General features: G+C 34.6%; 1 protein-coding gene across 2 annotated transcripts in view; it reads left to right on the top strand.

Annotated features, from left to right (window-relative positions):
* The window catches only part of MS3_00008715 (uncharacterized protein), a gene marked incomplete at both ends in the record, with an annotated part of 60178 nt that overhangs the window by 14467 nt on the left and 26094 nt on the right, over window positions 1–19617 (top strand). The window contains 3 exons of one of the 2 annotated variants that reach the window (XM_051217061.1): window positions 7510–7639; window positions 16083–16227; window positions 18555–18732. In XM_051217061.1, coding sequence (XP_051065698.1) covers window positions 7533–7639; window positions 16083–16227; window positions 18555–18732 — 430 coding nt within the window. Of the gene's footprint in view, window positions 1–7457; window positions 7640–16082; window positions 16228–18554; window positions 18733–19617 lie in introns of those variants that run through there. The other variant, XM_012941224.3, reaches the window with a different exon arrangement.

Below are 19617 nucleotides of genomic sequence, written 5' to 3'. Positions count from 1 at the left end.
ACTCAGTAGCTAAGTGGATAACGTGATGGCGTTTGAATGGGTTCCAATCCCAGAGTGAACATCAACTGTGAGATGTAGGTACATCCAGCTGACAAGTCCCAAATCTGACGAAACACTCGTCCTGGATTCCACTACTAGCCATTATCCATCTTTGCTTATTTATTAGGTTAATTAACGTATTATATACTCCAAGTCAGTATAGAGAAATAGTATTTAACTAACTGTTAGTCGACATGAGTTGACTAGATAATCAAACAATCAAATATAGAACCCTAATAAAAAGGAAAATATCATGTACAACTAACTAATTCATCTTTACATAAAGTGTTATTCTAATTGGAGATTATTATCAACGAAATTCAGAAAATGAAGCTAGAGCGACTACTTCTCTGTATTCTGTAGACTCTTATATGAAATCAGCTGTAGATATTTGATCTGTATTATCACTCATACTTATTGCAATATAAAAGAGGAATTAGATTCATAAATGTTAATCAGTCATACTGAGAATATTGGGTGACTGATTCTAAACATAAGAATCCCTAGGATAATTATTTGATTTATATTTAAGATTCATCTTCGGTACATATTTGATATCTCCCTGATTATAAAATGCGGAGGTATCTGACTCCAGTTGAGATGTAGACTTAACTATTCTGTATACTCGATCTCTATCAATATCCTTCTAGTTGAATTATCTTGAAAGTTATTACAATACATATAACATTAGTAATTGTTATGTAATTAGTGCTTGTTTAAAAATCTTATTTCACAATAAATGATAGATACAATGGTCAACTAGTCAATTAAAAACCGAATTAAGTTATTATAAGGTTAGTACAAATATGTAAGCATTCAGTAAGATATTGTTCTTTCAGTGTTATTCTATAAAAATAATCAAAGATTGACAATAAATCGATACAACATTTAATGAGTTAAGTCAGTAAAATCTGTTTGCGGGGAAAAATATAAAAAAATTTTTAGAAAAACTTTCTGATTTATAGATGATCAGTGTTACGTAATAACTGCGTCACAAGACAAGCACTCATATGGAATCCTCAAGGCCAAAGGAAAAGTGGAAGACCAAAGAACACATTACGCCGGGAAATGGAGATAGACATGAGAAAAATGAACAAGAATTGGATGGAATTAGAAAGGAAGGCCCAGGACAGAGTGGGTTGGAGAATGCTAGTCGGGGGCCTATGCTCCATTAGGAGTAACAGGCTTGCATTGTGCATTATTGCATTGTGAAGTGTTACTCAATAGGTTACGTAGTAGGTTTTTGTAACCAAAGGTGAAACTTAATTGATACTAAGTTTTAAAGTTTCCAAATTATATAAATGGTGAAATCATGAAAGTATAAGAAAGATTGATTGAGATTTGACAGATAACTTTTAAAGCTACTTTAGTATTAATTCTGTAACTAGGTATCAATCAAAAGTGAGGAAAAAGTGTTCCTTGTTATTTCTTTTTGTTCTTCTCTTAATCATAAAGAATGACGTTCAAAAGTGTTACAATAAGCTTCCCTATCCACAATGTAGCTAGGTACAGAAAATCAGTAAAATTGGTAAATACAAAATCACAGAGGTGAAACATGGTATCTCGTGAACTTTGACAGATATTAATTTTTCCTCAATCGATCACTGATAATTCAAATTATCGTAAATGATGGTTGGAGGTAGTCGACAGAAAACCCCGTATCCGGGTTTCGTGCTACTTGGCACTCGTCAGCAAGGTGTACCTGTTATCTTGAGGGAACTGGTGCTCTCTGACGAATTCGATCCCGTGTCACCCAACTTCACAGTCAGAAAGGTTACCACTGAGCTATCCGGGCCGCGACCGACCTCAAATTATCCTCTCTGAGATTTTGTCAGTATAGATTATTTCATTTTTATGAATCAAGTGTTGAATTAGATTTCACTTATACTGTTGTTGAATAAAGATATAGAAATGAGTATACTAATCTTTTATTGTCGGTCATTGATAGAGATTTCTTTTCATGGCTTTATCTGATGTTGCATTGCGAAATTGAATGCTTGATGGACTGTTTTGAGATTGTCCTGTAAGCTCTTTGCATTTCAGAGCTGTAGATATGCAATGATATTATTCTAGCTGACAACAATTTTGAAATAGATGTTTTCCAATAGTAGTAGAAAGGTATACTCCAGTATTCAACTTAGCGTTGGCACCAAAAAAATATCTCTAAAACTACCTTGAATAAAGTACTTAACGAGATCTTTGTGAAGTGATTTAAAATGTTCGACTTACCGTTTCATACATGAGCTGCATGGACAATTTAGCGTAAAGAGAACTGAACAAGTTACCTAACCATTTTAGTAGACCATGAATCTAGATATCACAGCGTCTAAGAATCTTGGAAGACTGAATACACTTGTTTTGAGTATCTCAGCGACCACACTAGCTGTCTCCCAATGTATTCTGTGAGTGTGTTGTTAGTTGATAATTTCTAAAATTTGCTATGCTTACTTATTTCTGTTTTCCCTCGTGAAACATAGGGAAACGACAAAAATTCTCCAACCAACTCAGTCTTCAGTTCTCCCCTCCAAGTGCTACCAAATACTATTTATCATTTTGGTCCCTGCTTGCAATTCTGAACGCAATGTGTTCTTTGGTCTACCCCTTTTCTTTTAGCCTTAACGATTCTATGCTAGGGCTTGCTTTATGATGCAGTTTAATGATTTCCATAATGTGTGTCCTATATTACATCTAGAGTCTTTTCATAAAACGTTTGCCATAGTCACTACGTAGCATGTTCATTTTGTCCATATAGCACAGGTTATCTCTGATAATTCCTAATTAGTCCTTGTTAAGATAAGTATTCACTAAATAGTAATCAATTTCATGTATATTTAGTCTTTGGTATTAAACAGATCCTTCTGATTAAGTTGCTGAGTATCTATTATTTAAAGTGACTCTACATTGAATGTATTATGGTAAGCTGTCAGTTGACTGAAGAAAGTTGATGGGACGTCTTGAAATTAGACTTCATGCTGATTGTCACTTGTCAATAAGGACCATCTGTAGCTGATAATTTCTAAAGTATTTAAAACTGTAACATCCAGTTTCAGAAGTACAGAATTTACTCTATGGGTTGATAGTAACCTCTTGTCAAAGCAAGATATTTACACTGAACTATAACCGTATTGTAACGACTGTCATATTTGTTTAATCTAACCACTCAACATGAAAACACAAAACAATCTGCGCTGAGTTACTCAAACTATTGGTCACAGTTAACTGTGATCGGTAGAATCTGAGTAACACCAAGGGAATAAACAAACACCAAGTTAATGACTACTCAGTAACTTATCTGTGTTAATTGGTTTTTGTTTTAGCTAGTCTCAGATTATTTTGTTTTAAGTCAATATGATTCACATTAAGTATAAGAAAAACTAATCTCAGAGGTGATAATTGGACGTAGAAAATAATTTCAAAATATCGAAACCTCTAACTGACTATCTAGGTTAGTACTATTGAAAGCAGTAGACTTTTAGAAATCATAATCAATGTTGTTTCCCTCAAATCGATATATATATATATATATATATATATATATATATATATGCATTAAAATGACTTCAGTAACCAAATACATGTCTTCATGCATGTAAATATATGTAGGAAAACAAGAATACCCATTATTTGAATCAGAGCTCAAGAAAGACTAACGCAGCAAGCGAACCAGGAACGACTTTTATCGTTAGAGTAATAAACAGGAATATAGAACTCAGTGGATTCACTCGGTTCTTCGTTATCTCGTTTAAGTGGGTTTTTTTTCGCAAACTCGTCCCATCAGGTTCCGAACATGATGAAGAGCGACAACAAATCAGATCTAGGTTAAGAAAAAGTCTGAGAAACGACCGTGAGCAATGGTGGGCAATGAAAGCAAAAGAGATGGAAAAGGCGGCGACTATAGGGAACACAAAACAGCTTTACAGACTAACAAAAGAAACTGAAATTAATAAGTCAAGTGTAAGTGAGATTATATCGGAAAAAGACGATACTCTCATCTGCTCTCAGTCCAGACGTTTAGAACGATGGGCGGAACATTTCAGAGAACAGTTCAACTGTTCTTCAGATACTCTACAACTACCCACCATTCCCAGACAGTGTGAATGGAACATTGAAGTAGGTCCCCCAACTCTAGCATAAGTTCAAAAGGCTATAGTTAATCTGAAACGAGGAAGGGCAGTTGGTCCAGATGGACTGGCTCCAGAGGTCTTTAAGGATGGTGGTCCAATTTTAGCGATTAGGTTGACTAATATTTTAGCTAAGATCTGGGAGTTAGACGTTATCCCATCTAACTGATCACAATCACTTATCGTCCCAATATATAAGAAAGGGTCAAAATCATCCTGTGACAACCAAAGAGGGATTAGTTTAACTAATATAATATCTAAAATACTGGCCTCGATAATTATCAGACGCCTAACTAAGACTCGTGAACTGCAAACACGAGAGAACCAAGCTGGCTTCAGACCTGGTCGTGGCTGCATCGACCACATATTCACCATTCGTCAGGTTCTAGAACACAGGCATAAGTATGCGTCCGACAATGGTGGTCTTTCTCGACTTAAAAGTAACATTCGACTCGGTAGACCGCGAGATTCTGTGGCAGTGTCTGTCATTGAAAGGCGTACCCCAGAAGTACATAAACCTTGTAAAGGCTCTTTACTCGAACACTACTAGTCGAGTCAGAGCTTATGGCGAACTGTCATCTACTTTTGCAACCTCAAGTGGTGTCCGTCAAGGCTGCCCACTTTCTCCATTTTTGTTTAACTTCATCATAGATCTACTGATGGAAATAACTTTCTCGTCGACTGAGTTCTTGGGTATTGATCTCCATCCAGGAGGTCCACTTATCGACTTAGAATATGCAGATGACATAGTCCTGTTTGGTGAAGACGCTGACAAAATGCAGAGTCTTTTGGTAGCACTGAGCAACAATGCCAGAATGTTTGGAATGCGCTTCTCTCCCTCTAAATGCAAGCTGCTGCTTCAGGACTGGTCTGCGTCAACACTTGAACTAAGGATAGGGAGTGAAGTAGTCGAACGCGTTGGCAACTTCACTTATCTTGGAAGTTTGATAAGCCCTAATCGGTTAGTGTCTGACGAAATCTCAGCACGGATTCGAAAAGCTCGATTGGCTTTTGCCAACTTACGTCACCTATGGCGAAGGCGAGATATCCGTCTATCAATAAAAGGGCGAGTATACTGCGCGGCAGCTCGTTCTGTTTTAATTTACGGCAGCGAAACATGGCCATTAAGAGTAGAAAATACTCGTAAGCTACTAGTACTTGACCACAGATGCCCTAGAAATATTGCTGGCGTCTGCTGGGATCACCGGATAAGTAATAGTGAGGTTAGACGCAGGGTATTAGGGAATGATGGTAAATCAGTTGATGAGGTTATAAATCTTCATCGACTGAGATGATTGGGCCACGTGTTACGTATGCCTGAACACCGATTACCACGACGTGCAATGCTACCCGGTGTTGGAGATGGTCGGAAGAAAGTTAGGGGCGGCCAAACCAAAACGTGGCACCAGTGCTTGAAGTCACTAACTTCTAGTCTGAGCCATGTTGGTAGATGCAGACTACTTGGTTGGGGTCCGCGTGACTGTCGTAACCGATGGTTGGAGACTCTTTGTGACATGGCTCAGAATCGATCACAATGACGTCGGTGTATGCACTCTCTATCCCCCCTTAGACTAAGAGATTAAAATCGCTTCATACCTTTCTTTCTACGAACCAATTTTTTCTTCTTGTACTATATCTCTATATGCAATCTTTCTCTTATATATTACCACCTTTGACCTAACCACTGCTATGAATCCGGTGTTCATCTTGTTGTGCTGATGCGGTATGGCAATCTGGACCGATGTACATATGTGCCTGGTCCTACGTTGTAGCTGACTGACTTAAGTGGTTTTTAATCTTATATATGGATGATTAGTTAACCTTAAAAACTAGATTATTTTATGTGCTTGTATAGTCCTGTATTACCCAACTGTCAATTTGTATTAAATACTGGTTACAAGCATCCCGTCAACAGTATAAGGCTATGTATTGTAGTGCCTCACTTTACCTTGTTACCCTTTACCCGATGTGATCTTGTTCTTTCAGTAAAGCGAACCATTTTATATAAGTCACACGTATTTGTCACAATAAGCCATGATGTTTTATTAGTTCTCTACGAAATTGTCCCTCGAATTAATAGTGACAAATAACTAAATTATTAAGCAGAGACAATTATACTTAGTTTTGGGCTACACTTTCCCTTTAAAAGTAGTGATACTCTACAATGATCAAGATCGAACAGTTTGAAGTTGGATTTAAAATTCTTAATAAAATAAATTTCAGTTGGTCTATTCATTTGAAGCTCTCATTGTTTATATTATTTGATCGAAACACTAGAACAATTGGTTGTAGATAATTCTTTACAAAAAATGATTTGACAACAAATAATATTAAACGTTAGTATGTTTTACTGATCAATATTGACTAAAATTATGGGTCTTTTTTCTGAGTAACCATTGAGCTTTATTATAGGTGTGACAAAACAGAAGATTTCGAAAATGAATAGTGGCTAGCAGTGGAATCCAGGACGAGTGTTTCGTCCGATTTTGGACTCGTCAGCTGGATGTACCTACATCTCACAGTTGATGTTCACTCTGAGATTGGAACCCAATACCATTCGCTTCAAACTCCATCACGTTATCTACTTAGCTACTGAGTTCTGCTAGCCATTTGCTTGTGCAATGGGGTGAAGTTATATTCGCTTGGAGTTTTTTACTTGTATTTTCCTATTGCACAAGCAGGCGGCTATCAGGACTCAGTGGCTAAGTGGATAAAGCGATGGTGTTTGAAGCAAAAGGTGCTGGGTTATAGTCCTAGAGTGAACATCAACTCTGGAATTCAGGGACATTCAGCTGACACATCCCAAAATAGGACGAAACGTGCGTCCTGAATTCCACTGCTAGCTACTATCCATCTTTGCTTGTAAAGCTTGTGACTTCAGGCAATATCGAGGCAGTCCGCACAGGATGTATATAAGCCAAAAAGAGACTAATCAATTGCAGTCATAAATTCATTTCGACTATATACGTGTTGTTGATAGTTTCACAATGAAAACGCATTACCACCATATAACATATTTCCTTGAAATGATGAAAATTAAAATGTTAGTCTTTTGTTCAGAATATAATCCAGAATTAGTCAATTCTTCAATTAAATTTTGATTAATTCTTGAAGATGGAATAGTATAATGGACGCTTTTTATTCAGTAAGGTGAATACAACTAATGAAGCTATGAAGTGCCTTCGAATAATCAACAGATGGAATTAAAACATCTGATTATTTCAATAAATCCATTCTCATTTTATTTCATTTTATGGTATCCTAAGCCTATTTAAATGATTTAACATAAAAAGATGTATGAATCATGTTGTGACTTTATCCTTTTCACCAATTTATTCTATATTCATAGTACAAACACAATCATTATCATCTATGGCATCTACAATCAATGTTAAAGAACTTGTTGAACAAATGAAACATCTTCTTCAAGATTTAAAATCATGCCCAGTAACAGATAAATTGATTACCAATGAAGAAAAGTGAGTTGATTGTATATGTTATTTTATCATTTACCTAATGTATACAACAAAGAAAATCATTTATTGAGATCATCTTATGCATGAAAAAATAATTTCGCCGTTTAATGAATAATAAATTAGACTGAATTCAAAGGATATTTAAAGTGATAGTTGCATTTGAATAGTCATAAAGTTTAGATCCCAGTCAATCAGTTTGTTAGTTGCATTATAAGATTAAAATGTAAATAAAATACAATTTCATTCAACTGACTTATAGAATCGAAATTTGGCTATCGATTGAATATTGTTGTCGAACAATAGGTAATAAATTATATGAAGTGAACTGGATGATTACGATTCTCATTCAAGTATATAATAAGATTTAATATATTGAATTTATTTCAACTTATCATTCAACTGCAACAATTTGGATGACTCTCCCGGTCTCCTACATTTTATGAGCATTCCATATACCTAAATTAATGGTTGCTCTAGTTGTCAGAAGGGGCATCAGCCTCGTGACTTCTGAAGGAACGCCTATCATTACTATTAAATGATATTAATTTTATATTGATCGAAGTTGATAAATATGAACCAACTGATTGCGGATTGTCTATTTAATAACTTTTTTGATTTAGATCATGAGTCAATTGAAGCTAGACCACCATGGAATACCTGCTAGCATTGGATGGCTGTTTCGTTCTATTGTGAGACCCCTCACCAGTGTGCATCCACGATCCCGCTCGCTAGATTCAAACCCAACAGCTATCGGTCACGTGCACGAACGCTTAACCTCTAGACCACTGAGTGTTGATTGAACTACCTCCTAATCTCACGAGGCGGGATCGTGGATGCACACTGCTTAGAAGTCCCACAATACGACGAAACGACCGTTCAATGCTTCCAAGTTTTCAATGATGGTCTAACATGAATCGGTTCATGATCTCAATCAAAAACTTAACAATCACCCCAACCCCTAAACTGATCATTTCATAAATCTTTGATTTTCATGAAAGTTTAAAATCTTAAAGTTGATTTCTGTATAGATCCATATATTGATCACTAACTAAAGGTTTCAATTAAATTAAAAAGAACGTTTTCTTCAAACCTTCTATGATTTTCATTACTTTTGTTAAACTTCGTACTAGAAAAAAATCGATTTAGTATTTACTGAATGGATGATAATGTTTTTTCCTTTCTTTTAACCTTTGAAAAAAAAAAGTTACCGGCTAAACATGATTTATATAAAATGTCATTTAATTACCTAGTAACTATTTATATCTTAATTATAATGAATCTATATGAATAATACTAAAATTTGCAAACAATTATAATAAGATTTTAATCTAATAAAAATCATTGTAAATGAAAAAAAATAGTTCAAGTAGAATTCAATTGTCAATTATCGAACAGTTTATTATTGGTATTATTGGTATTGTTGTTGTTGTTATTGAATCGGATCAATAACATTGTGATATATATCTATACGAATGTATTGATCTTTTACAGAGAGATCCAATATTAAATTCATTAATTTGTGATTGGTCCAATTGAAGATCTTCATCATTGATGAAACGTTTATAATCAGTTCTCAAGTGATTTATTAAGTAATTTGGGAATTTAAGGAGAAATTCACAGAAGCGATACAATATTTTTTGTTGAAAATTATAGTCTACAATTTATATAGTTTTAAAAGTCTAACAATAACAATAAATAAACATCGTTTTTGATTGAGATCATGAATCGATTGATGTTAGATCATCAATGAAAACCTACAATAACTGGACAGTCGTTTCGTCCTATTGTGGGACTTCTCAACAGTGCGCATCCACAACCCCATACTCAGGATTCAAACACAAAACCTTCGATTTCGTGCTCGAGTGCTTAACCTTCAGACCACTGAACCAGTATTCAATGGTGCTAATGTTTAACTTCAACCAATCCATGAAATTGCTCAACCATCTTTCATTGTCTGAGTTACATACCTGTCTCTATCTAGCACGGATTATTTCTACTGGTCACGACTTCGCACTAGAACTCGGAGAATTCCGTCACGAAGCTAGTCACTAGTGAGCACATGGTAATTATTAGTATAGTGTTGCGGCCATAAGTTCGAATCTTGCTGACGGTATCATGGATTCAATTATTCTAAATTTAATATCAAAAGGAGTTTTTGTGGATATTATAGTAATTTTAATAGTTGAGATCATGATTCAATTGAAGCTATATCACCATGAAAAACCTGGAAGCGCCGGACGGCCATTTCATCCTATTGTGATTCTAGAGGTTAATTGTCCACGCGCGAGACCGATAGGTCCCGGTTTCGAATATCCCAAGACGGGATCGTGGATGTGTGCTGCCGAGGAGTTCCACAGTAAAAGGAAACGTTCGTTCAGTTCTTCGAGGTTTACCATAGTGGTCTAGCTTCAAGTAACTATTAAAATATCATTTTGTTAACAAGCTTGCTTACCTAAGTAGATAGAGTGATATTTGGATATTCGATATAATTCGTGTAAGAAATTATTCATCACCTACGTCAATTATGATGATAAGCTCCTAGTGTTTCTTAAGATTTGTATAATTTGAATTAAATTTATGACTCCGTAACTGACTGACGGAATATAAGTAACGGAATCATCACTTTAACACTTTTTCAATCGATTATTACTCAGAATTATATGACATACATATTTCATAAATGACCTGAGTTGTTGTTTTCCAATGAGTAATTTAACATATATTGATAAGAATTTATTGGCAAGTAACTTTTTTTTAGATAAACACAAATTATAATGTAGTTATCGAATTGTTGAGCTGTATTTCATTAGTTAAAAACTTATCAGATTCAGGGCTTCAATTTTTTTTAGGGATGATTATTCAAGTTGTCATGATATATCAAAGTAGATTAAAATAGGTGTTCATGTTACCTCGGTTTCTAAAGTTCTTTTTTTTCAGTAATGCTGGTAATTGATAAAAACAATTTCATTTTTTATTATCTAAATCCTAAACTTAATATTATTTTTAACATGGTGGAAAAAATTTGTAGCATAGGTGGATGATATTTTTTAGTTTTCTTCTGTGAGTTGGATGGCTTGGTTGTGGAGCTCTCATCGTTCTTTTGAACGACATCATCACCACAAACTTCAAGTAGAAGTGAAGTGTTCGAATTTCTCCATATATGGTTCACAGTTTGTTCTGTAAACTTCGATGTTGATTAGTTTTTGTTGACCTTAAACTTATCATAGTTTACTTCTTTGTTTTGGTTGTATCTCTGATTGGTTTGATTTTTGTTCCTATGTTTGTCTATAATTTTCCTGATTGGTTGATAAATTGGATCGATTTCAATGTACTTGTTTATTGTTGATTGAACTGAGTGCTAAGCTTCAAAAAATTCTCTGGTGTTTTTGGAATTGTCTCTACCTGAAATCTCCACATTTTTCCAGTCGAATGTGTGTCCGCAGTTGATCACGTACATTGATATAAGTGAGGACATGCCATGTCGTTTGACTGCTAAAAGATATTCATGCAGGCGAAGATAAAGAGGGCGTCTGCTTTGTCCGATGTAATGTTATTCGCATAATTTTTGGCATAATTTATTTTCTAGATGTTCGATTTTTCTTACAGTTCAGAGAACATAACTCCAACAAGATACTATTTTTCCTTGTACGGTGAGAAAAATAATCATATTCTGTTGAAGTGTTTTGAACAAACTGTCGAATACTATCATAATGACCTCGAATTAGATCTTTTAATTTATAATCTTAGTTAATAAAGCTCTAACATTTAAAGTACATGGTTTTTATATTTCAATAGAATTTACTTATTTACGCCTGTTACTCCTCGTAGAGGTGCATAGGCCGACCACTAGCATAATCTGGTTGCCGTTTTTTGGGATGGAGTTGCAGACCTCATGCCCAAATCTCTTCCTTTACCCGGGCTTGGGACCGGCAGTAACTCTAAAAGAGCTACAGTCGGAGTTTATTTCAATAGATGTATCATTGATCACAGTGAAGAGTTATGAACAAAACAAAGCACTCAGATTGAAAAATATATAAAAAAAAAAACAATTCTCTAATGGGATATTTAAAATAAAATTATTTTACAAATTGTTTAATTGACATAATTATCAATAATTTTCAAATTATAAGTATTTGAATAGAATTACTAGGCACACCCATTATGTGTATAACGGTTAAAGCAATTCATTTTTAATCTAATCCCATTTATAAACATGATAGTAATTAACGTTCTTGTAAGCAAGAGTAGCCAAGTCTACAAGTAGAATTATTATATACTTACTTACGCCTATGACCCCCAATGGAGCATAGACCACCGGCCAGCATTCTCCAACCCATTCTGTTCTAGGCATCCCTTTCTTGTTCTATCCAGTTGTTGTTCATTCTTCTCATGTCTGTCTCCGTTTCTCGGTGTAATGTTTTCCTTGGTCTCCCTCTTCTCTTTCTGCTTTGAGGGTTACACTTGAGGGCATGCCTCCTGATGTAGTGAGGGGTGCTTTCCTCAATGTGTAACCTATACACTCCCATCCCTTCTTCCTGATTTCTTCCTCCTCTGTATTCGCGTTTGTTCTCTCCCACAGTAGGTTGTTGTTGTTGTTGATAGTTTCTAACCAACAGATTCGAAATATTTTGCATAGACAGCTGTTAATAAACATTTGTATTTTCTGGATGATGGTTTTCGTATTTTTCCAAGTTTCCGTTCCATACAGTAGAACTCTCTTGACATTTGTATTGAAAATTCTGACCTTGGTGTTGGTTGACAGACAGTTGTTTTGTGTTCCAGATTTTCTTCAGTTGTAAATATGCTACTCTTGCTTAGCCGATCCACACCATCATATCTGCATCAGATCCGCCGTGTTCATCAATGATGCTGTCCAGATATGTATTAATTTTTACATTTTCCAAATCTTCTCCGTCAATTGTGATTGGATTGGTGCATGCTGCGTTGTATTAGAGAATCTCGCTTTCCCCTTTGTGTATATTGAGACTTACTGCTGATGAGGCTTTTGCTACACTGGTCGTCTTCTCCTGCATTTTTGGTTGCGTGTGCGATAGAAGAGCCAGATCATCTGCAAAGTCTAGATCGTCCAGCTGCATCCAAGCTATCCACCGTATCTCATGCTTCCCCCAGAAGTCGACGTCTTCATGATGCAGTCGATCATTAGGTGAAGGAGAGAGGGTGAGAGTAAGCAACCTTACCTGACACCGGTTTTTACTCCAAACTAGTTTGTCAACTATCCTCCATGCACAATTTTGCAGTTTAATGCAGATATAATAAAGTTGTCTTTATTTGTAAGAGTATGTACGTCTTGTACTCGATAAATTGGTGTATGTGTAAATTTCTTCATTTTAAGGAACATTTTCTACAATCAACGATCAAACTACGGAGTAAAAGACAAATAATTTTAATGCCTATGTGTATACTCACCAAGATTTGAATTTAAAACTGATAGTTACTGAGTTGACTTTTACTGTCAAGTAAACGATATTATGTACAATCACATAAAAAAGTTCATACGCAGACTAACTTCTTTATTCAGGAGGTTTTTCAAGGGAGTAATTTTTATGAAGATCAGTTTTCAATCATTTTAATGCCGATATATGACTTGTACGGCTAACACTGTAGCTAGATTAGTTAGATAGCAATAATAGATAATGTATGACTATTGTCCATCGTAACGAACTAATTACAATTGGAAAATACTGGATGTTATATTTTAAATAAATAGTCGAATAGTTGTTTATTTTTTTAAAGAAAGTTTATGAATTATATAAGGTTGAAATCGAGCTCTGTCGAAGAACTTTGTCAAGGACAAATCAGTGTTTGGATAATTTTTAGTCATCAATTTAAACTAAGTAGATGTTAAGCGATCAAGATTATTTTCATTCATAAATCCTTGATGAATATACTAGAATGCTTTAAGTTTCGGGCTAGAATAACCTAGTTCATAGACCTCTTTGTTGAGAGGTGATGAATTCTGAGGTTAGCTGACTTATTTAACAGGTTAACAGTCTGATCAACATCAAAGAGCTAATAAGTTTGTGATGGAGCCAGAAAAAGATTTGAAATTTAATTTAAGCCAGTCGTTTCTAGGCATTCAGGAATTTTAAGGTGATTGCTGTTCAGGAACACCTTCGATTATTCTACGAGGTAGGTCTTACAGGAGTTCTCTGTTGAATAATTATGTGGTGAAATGTTATAATTTCATCCTGTAATTTCTATTTTAATGCACCTTCGTCTTGATCCTTTGTAATATCCAACATCATGAAGCAGAATAATCTTGTATATCAAAAACAGTGTGTTTATTTCCATATCAAGTAAAGCTACAATTATAGAGTTAGGAGATAATAAAATTGAACCTGTCACTCATTCTTGTGACTGAAAAGAATTTAGTTGTTAGAAGCAAATTAGAAGCGGCCATTTGTAGTCGTTAATGATGTTAACATCATAACTCTGATTTAAAGAAATTTCGATGTCAAAAATTTACAACTCATGTCAAAGTTAGCACCCTTACTAAGTGATAGTAATGTTGAAAGAAAGATGGAGAATCAAGAAATGGGGAGAAATCCTAATCACAAAGTGAAAAAATTTCTCAATTTCTTTGTCTCTGTGATTATTCATATGATGATATAAATTGTTTTGAAACTCATAATAATTCGAAAATCAAATCTAAATGTTTGGTTCAGTTTCATAGTGTAGGTAAAACACTATTTTAAATATCCTTCTTGTCTATAATTAGATCGATAGCACTGATGACATATTTTCATCACGTTTTTAACCCATTGGAAAATAGTCTTTATAAATGGAAAAGAAAACAATAATGTTGCTAAATGTAAAGAGATTTTATGAATTTGATAAAACTATTAAAATCTTTTATATGCTATTCTGTCCGTGAATCGAAAAAAAACTACGACACATTGATTACTCCGTAAACATACTAATAATTACCATGTGCTCACTAGTGACTAGCTTCGTGATGGAATTCTCCGAGTTCTAGTGCAAAGTCGTGACCAGTAGAAATAATCCGTGCTAGATAGAGACAGGTATGTAACTCAGACAATGAAAGATGGTTGAGCAATTTCATGGATTGGTTGAAGTTAAACATTAGCACCATTGAATACTGGTTCAGTGGTCTGAAGGTTAAGCACTCGAGCACGAAATCGAAGGTTTTGTGTTTGAATCCTGAGTATGGGGTTGTGGATGCGCACTGTTGAGAAGTCCCACAATAGGACGAAACGACTGTCCAGTTATTGTAGGTTTTCATTGATGATCTAACATCAATCGATTCATAATCTCACTCAAAAACTGAACGATCTCTACAAACTCATACTGATATTAATTGTCCATTTACATGAATCCTTGCAAGGACCAAAATGGATTTTTAAGTCACTAAATTGTTCTTGTTTAGAGTTAGAGCAAAGAGTTTTCATTACAAACTGACACCAACTGTTGTGCGAAAGTGATTTGTAGACATATATTGGAATGTAAACAGGACAAAACTTCAAAAGGCGCTATCTTAATTTTCACTTATTTGTCCATAAATTATAGTACCACCGAGATAATGTTTGTCTCAGGATTATGAATTAGAATTCAGTCATAGATTTAATTTACCTGTTACGCGTTAAAAAAACGAATCATTTAACACTATCTTTTTTACCCTATAACGATTAAATGTAACTTTTCGTTTTCACTTGATACATTCTTCGAACCATCCAAAGATATTTTCTTTTTGTTTTCTCGATTCAGATCATTTTATCTCTATGATATACTTTAGACGAAAATGTGTACGAGCTTATTGTTTGGTTTGTGACGAAGGCAACACATTTTAACAGTTGTGTTTAAAACACTTGCTGAAATAAAACAGCTTGATTGAAAACATTTAAAAACGAGAATGTCCAGAATGTAGTTCATATAATCCTTACTGTATCTAAGATGTTTATCAGCATAACACAAAGTTAAAACCATAATATAACATTGAGATGAATAACTCTATATGAATAATAATGACAGTGTGATCTATGTACTTTGATTCAATAGCATCTAACAGAGTATGTTAGTACATAATTGTGTACACACATAGAATTAGCTCTAAATGTAAACTTAAATGACACTATTATTTTACTAAATAATATCAAATGAGCAATTTTATGACAATTAACTATAATAGATGGCTAAAGTTAATTACACTTAAGCTAAAATCGAATATATTCAAGTTTGTTATAATCATTTAAAATGATCATATCATTTAATCTATGGAATGAGATTTGAAAGTTATCTCTTATACCTTTTCATGAATTTAATGTACAATCATGTCATTCTTATTAATATCATAAATGTAAACCTACTTTCATTTGAATTTTGATGAATTTCATCAGTTATATTCATGGTTTAAATCATATTATTGAATAGATCATGTATTGTTCGTATGTTTTGACTATTTCTATAGTATTATAAGATTCCTTAAAGCACGTAGTTGGGACTTACAATCTGCAGAAAAAATGATGCGTAAAGATGTACAATGGCGCCAAGAATTTCGACCAGATTTAACAGACTGTAAAAATTGTCACAATCAACCAGGAACTCATAGTTTAGTAAGTTTCATTGTTCATTTATTCCTCAGAGTCTATCAAGCAAACAAATTCACTTATTTTTAAAAGTCAATGGCCAGTTTAATATAGTTTACTTATCAGGGAGTTACATGGTTTTATTTTATTTATTTATTTGAACACATGAACATTTGTACAAGGAGGCACCAAATAGATATACACCACATAAATCATTCGATTCGTGTGAGGGCTGGGATACTGTCCGAAGGTGCAAACCGAAGCAAGTGGTTTTCTTAGGGGGCCATACTCGGAACCTTTGACCTAAAGGTCTGATCCACAAGGCAGTGGAGCGACGTAGAGGGATGCAGTCACATGGTAGTCGATGTCCAACAGTTGGTTCATACGTCATTTTTTTCCTCAGGATCCTTGAGCTCATGTACACTATTGGTTTGGAATGAGAGTTATCCGACTCTCCTAGGTGGACTCACCGTGTCTACCGGCTCGGTTAAAGTGCCGGACATTCGCTTTTCATCCTCTCAATTTCGAAAACAACAGTCATGCCGCGAGAAGGCAGTGAGTAGGACTTGTGTGGTAGTGGTTATATGCACGTGGCCATATGAGATCATTTGGAGAGGGAGAGCTAACTCTACCCGCTCTTGGGCGTACCAGGGCATTTTGGGACAGTCGTTGTGAAATAAATTGAAGTATTTTGTATTATTTGAGAAAATCAGTTCGTGGAAATACTGTAGTTTAATTAGTTTGAATGGATTCAACAAATCACTAAGCCATTCAGCAAACCTGGCGACTCAAGTCAAGAGATTAGTCATTTACTGTAAAATTAAATTAGGAGTTTACAACTTGATAAATGTCGATCGTTGTAAATGAAACAGAGTTTGATCACGGCCGATAAGATAATAATAATAATATTAACAAAATATGTAAAATTCTTTGCTTGTTTCAGTTAAAACCGTTCAAATTTACTGATTTAATGAGAATAAAGTTTAGTATAAATGAAAGTGAATGACAGTTGGACGGTGGTTGTTGGTTGACTGAACTAATATTTGTTATGTTCTTCGATTATACGATTACCGTGAATACGATCGCCAAAGTTAGATACCTGACCATATACGACCAAAAATTGGTGTATACACCTAAACGAACGGCCTGGAGTCCCAATTGGTCCTTTTCCCTACCTATAATGTCCGGAACATCGATCGCAGCCTCCGCGATATGAATCAAATATTTCAAACCTACTCGGTTTATTTACGAGCCAAATAGACCACAACACACTGCAAAATAGAAAATAACATTTATATAATATCTAGCCAAAAATGGTTGTGATTGTGGGAGACTGTAATTAATAAACTTAGCATAACTTAATAATGGTAAATCGTATAATAATAGTCTATAGATCAAAATAAAGCTTATAATAAGGGGAATATGAATATACATAGTTTAGTTACATAGCCTATAAATAGATCCCAACAGTTACCACTCATTATTCCCGTTGGGATACAACAATATTGATCCAAAAATATTGGTAATTAATTGTAAATGATTTTATCAATCAGTGAAATTAAACTATCACATTAAATCATGGGCTAAATCAATCAGATTTAGTCAGTGTGTAGTTTATTATGGTGAAATATTAATATTATCTGTTTTTGTATTTTAATTATACTTTATGATAGTTGAATTTAAAATTGATGATTATTTTGTCCTGATTGGAGTTCGTAAGCTTATCCAACAATAATCATTGTCATCCAATAATCATAGTCATTTCATTTCAATTGTATGGGGGCTATGATAATTCCCGGGTGCCCAGACCGAAACAGGTGGTTTTCCTAGGGGGCCACACCTGGAGCCTTTGACCTAAAGGTCTGACCCACAAGGGAGTGGAGCAACGTCAGGAGATGCAGTTCGATGGTAGCCGGTGGCCAACAATTGGTTCATACGTCACTTGCTCGCTCTGGATCGTGGAGCCCATGTGCACCATCGGTTTGAAATCAGGGTTTTCCAACTCCTCTAGATAGATCCTCAATATCGCTTTTTGTCCTCGCAATTTCGTAAACAACAGTAGTAACGCGAGAAGGTAGTGAGTAGGACTTTCCTGGCAGAGTCTGTATACTCGTGGCCGTAGGAGAGCATTTCGAGAGGGAGGGAGGGCTTAATGACTTTGTGTTTCAGTGGAGATGACTTTTAAAAAAGACTCTTACTAAGTATTCATAGGTTAAATAATCAAAAACATATATGGCTTGTGTCAATATACGCTAACAGTTATAGTCCTGAAAACTTTGATAAACATAGTAATTCCACGTCTTCGTATACCATGTTTAAATATATTATTCTATGTACATTTATGCTTTTTATAGAGACAGATAGGATTTGATGAAGCTGGGCGTCCAATTATATATGCATCATTTTGTCAAGCTATTTCAAATAGAAACATGTCAAATGACGCAGTAACTCATCTAATATATACAATTGAAAATGCAATCAAAAGTATGAAGTCTGGTGTTACACAATGGGTTTTTGTAATTGATTGCACTGGTAAGTTAGTGAAAAATTTAACATTTTGTGTATATAATTTTGGATCGGTGAAACATTACTCTAAATAATGTACCCATATTCTGTTGTTACTCGTTACAGTTAAACTCGGACTATAAGTTATAGTTTCAAACACAAACTTAGCCAGTGACATTATTTCGCTTATTCCCAAGCTTTATAACATTTATACTCTTTCGGTGATTATAGACTCCATCCTTCGTAACTATTTTCACAGATAGAATATTAAGTAAAAAATGTCCCAATTTAGTGAATATTTGCTTGCTTCAAACAATATTTTAACTAACTATTCTCAGACTATATCTACATTTAGGGTTGACTACGTTTTAGTGAATTATTCACTAAAAATTAATAAGAGTGAGATTTCAGTTTCTAATGTTAATCAGAAGTGCATGATTAGTTGTTTTTTGAACTATACATATTGCCTTGTGCACATATATCAATAACAGAGACTGATCCATTGCAGTGCTAAACATCAATGGGGAGATTTAAGTAAACGATACCAAGTGAATTTAAACTTCACCCCATCGCACAAGCAAATGGCTTTCAGAACTCAGTAGGTAAGTGGATAATGTTATGGCACTTGAAGTGAACGGTAGTGGGTTCGGGTCTCAGAGTTAACATCACTTCTGAGATGTAGGTACATCCAAATAGGACGAAACGCGTGTCCTGGATTCCACTGCTAGCCACTATCTATCTTTGCTTATGATATTTAACTTAGTTTTCGAAATCAAATTTTGATTGAAGGATAATATCTATGTAAATATATTGAAACTATAGAACATTCTGAAATATTCATCGAGGATGTTCTCTAGAGTACATATATTTAAAGAAATTGATTTATTTCACAAACCCTATTCATAAATATTT

This window comes from Schistosoma haematobium, chromosome 6 (assembly GCF_000699445.3).
Source record: "Schistosoma haematobium chromosome 6, whole genome shotgun sequence".
In the NCBI taxonomy this organism is placed as follows: domain Eukaryota; kingdom Metazoa; phylum Platyhelminthes; class Trematoda; order Strigeidida; family Schistosomatidae; genus Schistosoma; species Schistosoma haematobium.
The sequence above is the reverse complement of the archived record's forward strand: the minus strand, read 5'-3'. Positions and strand labels throughout refer to the sequence as shown.